Source organism: Anoplopoma fimbria, chromosome 7 (genome assembly GCF_027596085.1).
Source record: "Anoplopoma fimbria isolate UVic2021 breed Golden Eagle Sablefish chromosome 7, Afim_UVic_2022, whole genome shotgun sequence".
Classification (NCBI taxonomy): Eukaryota; Metazoa; Chordata; class Actinopteri; order Perciformes; family Anoplopomatidae; genus Anoplopoma; species Anoplopoma fimbria.
In genome coordinates, this window is record NC_072455.1 from 17021523 (window position 1) to 17027522 (window position 6000).

A 6000-nucleotide genomic window follows, 5' to 3' on the forward strand; every position below is an offset into this window, starting at 1 on the left:
AATAAATAATACTAGTGAAACACTATAGCCCCAAGCCTGTGCTGCATTATATGATTAGCATATGCAATTAAAGTACTCACACACCATAATTGCAGCCTTGTGCAGTTTGTTCCTAAATTATTCCGCTATGACCCTTACGTCCTCTGAGGTTGAAGGAAATCCATGTTTTTTTACCCCGTGGCTCACTGCTGCTGCTCTTAATGCTCCCTCTCTCTTGGATAGGAATATCTTTACAATATTAACTGACCATGCCTAATTTACTGCGCATTGTGGGTTTGACTCCCAAGTTGGAAGGAGGGAAAGAGGCTTTTCTAAAGTATAGCTGAGTCACCTCACCGCTTTATTTTTAGACTTTGCAAAAGAAGAAGCAGCCCCAAACTTAAGGCACGGCATCATTTGATAAAAATCACTCCGCCTGTGGTTGATGAGTTGCAGAGAGAAAGAGGAATTGTAGTGCCAAGGCAGACTGAGGGCGCTTCCCAAACTGCAACTCTATCAGATAACAGGAAGCAGGCTGAATCACAGAGAAACACAACAGACAGACAGAGAAGAGGGACAAAAAACAGGGGGCCAGAAAGTCAGCTGCCGTATCCACAGGAGTGATCAAGACCAATTCATTAGGGCTCAGTGAAGAAAGAGAGGGGAGAAGAAAAAACAGACTCCCCCTTTTAATCTCCTTCCTCTGTTCTGTCTTTCCTCTTAACGAGCAGGAGGAGAGACGGGTGGTGTACGTGGGCCGACTGAGGTCCGACTGCACCCGGACAGAGTTGAAGCGGCGCTTTGAAGTCTTTGGCGAGATTGAAGAATGTGCAGTGAACCTGAGGGACGATGGGTAAGGCCCCAGGACTTTCTGTGCATGTGTGTGTGCTTCAATGAGGCAGCCTGGTATTCGTGTAGGGGGATAGGGAACATTTATTCCTCACCTCTGGATGTCATGTAATACAGCACAATTTTCTGCTGTAACTGTTGAACTTAGAGTTCAGTGTAAGACAAAGACAGAGCTTTTGCAGTCTCTCACCGTCTCCTGATCCATTTAGTTCTTAGCCTATGGAGCCCCAAAAGATACACTTTTATTGATTCTCTTTTGCATATAAATAGCATGATCGTCATCTAAGACAAGGCCCCCTGTTCAGTTATTGTTGCCCCACAGCACCACCCTGACATGTCATTTTCTATTCTCGACCAGGGACAATTTTGGCTTCATCACGTACCGCTACACTTGTGACGCCTTTGCCGCCCTTGAGAACGGACACACCTTACGCAGGTCAAACGAGCCTCAGTTCGAGCTGTGCTTTGGCGGACAAAAGCAGTTCTGCAAATCACATTACACAGACTTGGGTAAGTGCAGCTTTGTTGTTCTCTCAATCTGCCCCCTGCAGTCATGCAGTATATTTGAGAAGCTGGAAGGACTGTCAGGGAAAAGAGGGGAAAAAGGGGGAAAGAAGAGGAAAATAAGAGGCTTGAGTGATGCTTCCAGATCCTAAGAGACCCATCTCTGTGCTGCTAACAATTCCTACAGCGCTGAATGTGTCCACCAGGCATTCGTGGCTCAAAGGGCAAAAAGAGTTCGGAAGTCAATCTGTGAACATACCAAGAATAGAGCTCCATTTCCACCCTGTTAGTAGCTGTAGTATCATGAAGAAAACAAGGCAGGCTCCATTACTCATGTGGACTCAAGATGCTTGTTTCTACCTTGTTGATATAAAATGCAAGAGAGATAGCACTTAAAAGCATGTGTGCAGATGTGTCTCAATCTGCCATTGTATATGTATGTGTGTGTGTGTGTGTGGGAATCACTTTAAGAGAATGGCAAACAGGAGGGAGGAGTAGAGATGAAATTACGAGGAGAAAGGCGCGTTAGAAGAAAAGACAAGAAAAGAGATGAGGCGAGGAAGAGGAAGGTGGGAGCAAGGTTAAGTCCCAGCAACCCCTCCCTTCTCTAAAGTGAGGTTCCATCTGTTGCCAGCTGTTGCGGCGCTGAAAGGAGGCAGAGCCTTGATGTGGCAGGTAGGGGCCGGTCATTTACTTAGAGGGAGGGGCCACTGTGGGACCATACCTACTTATTCACACCTACTGCCTTTGTTGCGAGTCGGGGCGTCATGGCAGTCTGCGGTATAGCAGAATTCATCTAACCTAAGTGATTACTTGGAGTAAACATGCATGTATGGAGCTGATGTATGTACAAAGCTTCTTATATTGATCAGATACATGAACCTCAGTCAGAATCTGTGCTCAAATGGATAAAATCAATATTTTTTTCAGGCATGATGCCCCACATGATGAAAAAAAGTACTTTCCTCTGTTTGTTGCACAATTACAATGGTTGTGATAATTGAGCAGCCATATTGAAACTTAAAGAGATGCCCCGTTATGTCAAGTGTTACACATCCCCAAAAGATCGTCTCCTCCATTTGATGATGACGACATACAAGATAGGTATTGACTCATGCAAGCCAGTTTTCCTCCTGATGTTTATTTACCAGCAAAATGGCAGGTCAGGAATGTATAATGCACTGCTACAAGAGGGTCAATGGGTCACTGGAGAAGAAAAGAGCACTTTCTTCAATAAATGAAGCGGTTGCTATACATTTTCAAAGCACATGCTTGAAGCTATCAGCCTTTTAAAGAGAGGACATGATGAGAAATTGACACACAGAAAAAAACAGTTGCTAATCCTAAAGCCTTGAGGAAAGACATTATGTTGAGATTGACTAATCAGTCTGCTGAAATGGAAAGGCCTTCATTCGACCGCCTCTTTGTCAGGAACAGGGTATTTTGGTCGTCCCAATACTGATAGCCCAGGATGAAGAGATTGAGAGGAAGGGAGGATCTTATTATAGCATGGTATCCAAACCTTCCTCTGTCTTCTCAATCTTGTAGGCTCTCGCATCTTTTTTTGTGTGTTCTGAGACACTGTCCATTAGTTTTAAGTAGAGCACCGAGGTGTCTTTAATCCCTCAAGGTGCGCAGTGTGACATAATCCAGCCCTCGGCCACTGCACTAGATCACGACTGGCGTCTTCTAGCTGCCATGGTCATTCCCATTTCTCAAAGCTCTTGGAGTGTGCTGCTGGGCCCTTTTGGGGAGCCCCATTTGTGAAGCCGTCTGTTGGCAGAGATAAGATACTCTTCATGTATTATCAGGTTGATCAGGAAAAAATAGGACATGTGAGAAATGGACAGACAGAAGGAAAAGCTTTCACAGCTGTTGCCACTGCGTAAAATAAGGCACTATTTTCTTCCCAACTAAATAAATGATTTGGTTGTATTTAATAGGTTGCTGTATAAATATGCATTTATGGATTTAGATGTTTTCCAACTATTTATTGTGCTCAGCCAAGAAATCCACACTTGGATTTAGCTATCTTGGGTGCCCACCAACTCACAAATGGTAAAATAAGACAAACCAGTCAGTTGTTGTGGACCTGCCTAGATCAGTCAACAAGCCATTCAGGTTTAGCTACCCTTCCTGTCATAAGAAGGCTCATTAGAGTATACTGTCTTCCATCCTCCATCCACGGCTTGAGAAACCTTTTGCAGAGGTGCATCATATTTTTCCGGCAAGCCAATCAAAACAGACTGGGCTTTTTTGAGAGACAGATGTTTAAACGGACCGTTTCAGACAGTCAGTATGAGAAAAATCCCAAACTACAAGTATGTTTCCTCTTTAAGAGGGACAAGTCTTGGAGCAGGCAGCGTATTATCCTTTATTTTACAAGTTCATCAAATTGTCTTGTTACTCATTATTTTGTTGAAAATTGACAACACCACACTTAAAGTAGACAAACATTTTCTTTGGCAGGACGTTTCAGAACTCTCAACCTCGATAGTAAACTAACTATGAGATTAACACTGAGTTCCACATGAATGAGCAATACTGGTGTTGAAGCTTAATGGAGTTCACAGAATATTTTCTGTGAGCGCTGACCATTAAGCTTTCTCTGAACATAAATGTGAACCTCTTGTTTTAAGTGCATGTTCAAAGAAACGCTCCCCCTGCTCAGCACTGACCACAATCCTATTTGCCTTTTTCAGACTCCCATTCGGACGACTTTGATCCAGCCTCCACAAAAAGCAAGTACGACTCCATGGATTTTGACAGCTTGCTGAGGGAGGCCCAGCGCAGCCTGAGAAGGTAACCAGTTCAGTGGCACCTGCCGTCTGTCACAAAGAGGGACTTCTGATACCTCACTGTTGTTTCTCGCTCCTTTGACGACGAGACTACCAGAAGTTTTACACTCTATGTCATAGAGTATATAAGATTAAGTCTATAGACCTATATCAATATAAATGAATATATCAAAAATAAAGTTTACATGAACATAGCTGCTGAAGAGCTGGGAAGAGACATTGCATTCTGGGAAAGCCAGTGAACCCTCAGAACCTGATGCACATGTTTGGTGCACTCTACTGCTGTACAACCATCAGTGAAAGAAGAAGAAAAAAACTTTCATGATTTTCTTTTTTCTCCAAGCACTACAATGCCCACAATTCTTTGGGGGTAAAAACATGCAGCTTGTTCAGCCAGATTTGTTTTTCTTTTGCTGTTGATTTCTTTCTTTATTTTAAATCTGGTGTTTGGATATAGTGTTACAAACAAGAGTATAGGGAATTGTATCTTGGAGGTAAAATCTCAATCTCAAGGTAACATTGTTGTCTACATTTGAAGAAGAAATGTAGCCATGTATTTACAAATATTATAAAAAGGAATATTTTTATTTTATGTACATATCGGATAAAGTTCTTTATTTGTTACAGCTATGCACTGTAAAACGCAGCCTTTTTTTAAAATGAGGAGAACATTTCTTAATTCAGAATGTCGATCTGTAGTAATTACAATACTGTAAAACATATTGTACACCTACATGATGTTTAGAAGACATGATATGATTGTAAAAAAGAAAAAAAAGATGTGTCCAACTGCTCATTTTGAGGGAGCATGTGAACAAACGTCCTTTTTTAAGTTATTTTGTTGGGGAAAAAACAGTCAACCATGTATAGTTTTCTCTGTTTATAAAGTTTCTCTATCAGTGTTTTTGCTTATACAACCACTGTAAAATGCATTTTTAACATGTTTTTTTAATGATTGTAAAAAAGGTACCCCATTTTTTTATTAATTATTTCTGAAGCAATCAATATATACAGTATATATATATATATATATATATATATATATATATATATATATATATATATATATATAAACTGTTGAATTTCGAATTTCATTGCTTTGTATGGTTCTCCTTTTGATTACCTTCAGTGAAAGAGAATACTGCATTCAAAATCTTTTAAATCAGCGCATACACATATTTATCTATTTATTTTAATATTTGAATCAATAATATTTATGGGCTCCATGTTACATGGCGTCCCTCACAAAATGTTTATAACTGTCTAAGTTATCCTATGATTTGTGTTATTTAACTTACAATCACTAGACAGGGTGTACAATAAATGGTTTGGTGGGGATAATATTACCTTCTATGCCTTTCCAAAACAATCAAAACATTCAGCTAATCACTCCAGCAGTCAGCCCCTCATTGTTTTAGTGATTTCTGTCTCCACTATCAGTCACATCTGCAGCACGTCGCTGGTTTTTTTTCCACACAGAAGCAGAACATGAAGCAATAAAATGATTTTGCAGGAATTTTGTTGTACCACTGTAAACACTTGTTGTCATCGCTCCACTCACGCTTGATTATGTGAATGCCAAACAAAAGTTTACAATTTCCTTTTCCTGAATTTTTTAAAAGATCTTGTATTTGATGTATAATTATATATATATACATATGTATATATATATGTATATATATATATATAATATTGCTAATAATATTCACAATAATTACAAGATGATTAATAATAATAACAATGATAATAATATAAATGAAAGAAAAACTATATAAAAAGCAATAAATTATTTTTCAGAGTTGTATTTTAGCTCCTATTGTTGTGTGATTTTTGGACTTGACCCATTACCCAGTCGCTGGTAGCTAGGATG

The 6000-nt window shown here is 39.9% G+C and overlaps 1 protein-coding gene across 1 annotated transcript in view; it reads left to right on the plus strand.

Annotated features, from left to right (window-relative positions):
- ppargc1a (peroxisome proliferator-activated receptor gamma, coactivator 1 alpha) overlaps positions 1 to 5093 on the plus strand; it is a 247251-nt gene extending 242158 nt beyond the window's left edge. The window contains exons 12-14 of the mRNA XM_054601191.1: positions 711 to 832; positions 1187 to 1338; positions 4035 to 5093. Of these exons, the coding sequence (XP_054457166.1) occupies positions 711 to 832; positions 1187 to 1338; positions 4035 to 4138 (378 nt within the window). The 3' untranslated portion in view covers positions 4139 to 5093. The remainder of the gene's footprint in view (positions 1 to 710; positions 833 to 1186; positions 1339 to 4034) is intronic.
- Positions 5094 to 6000: the final 907 nt, after the last annotated feature.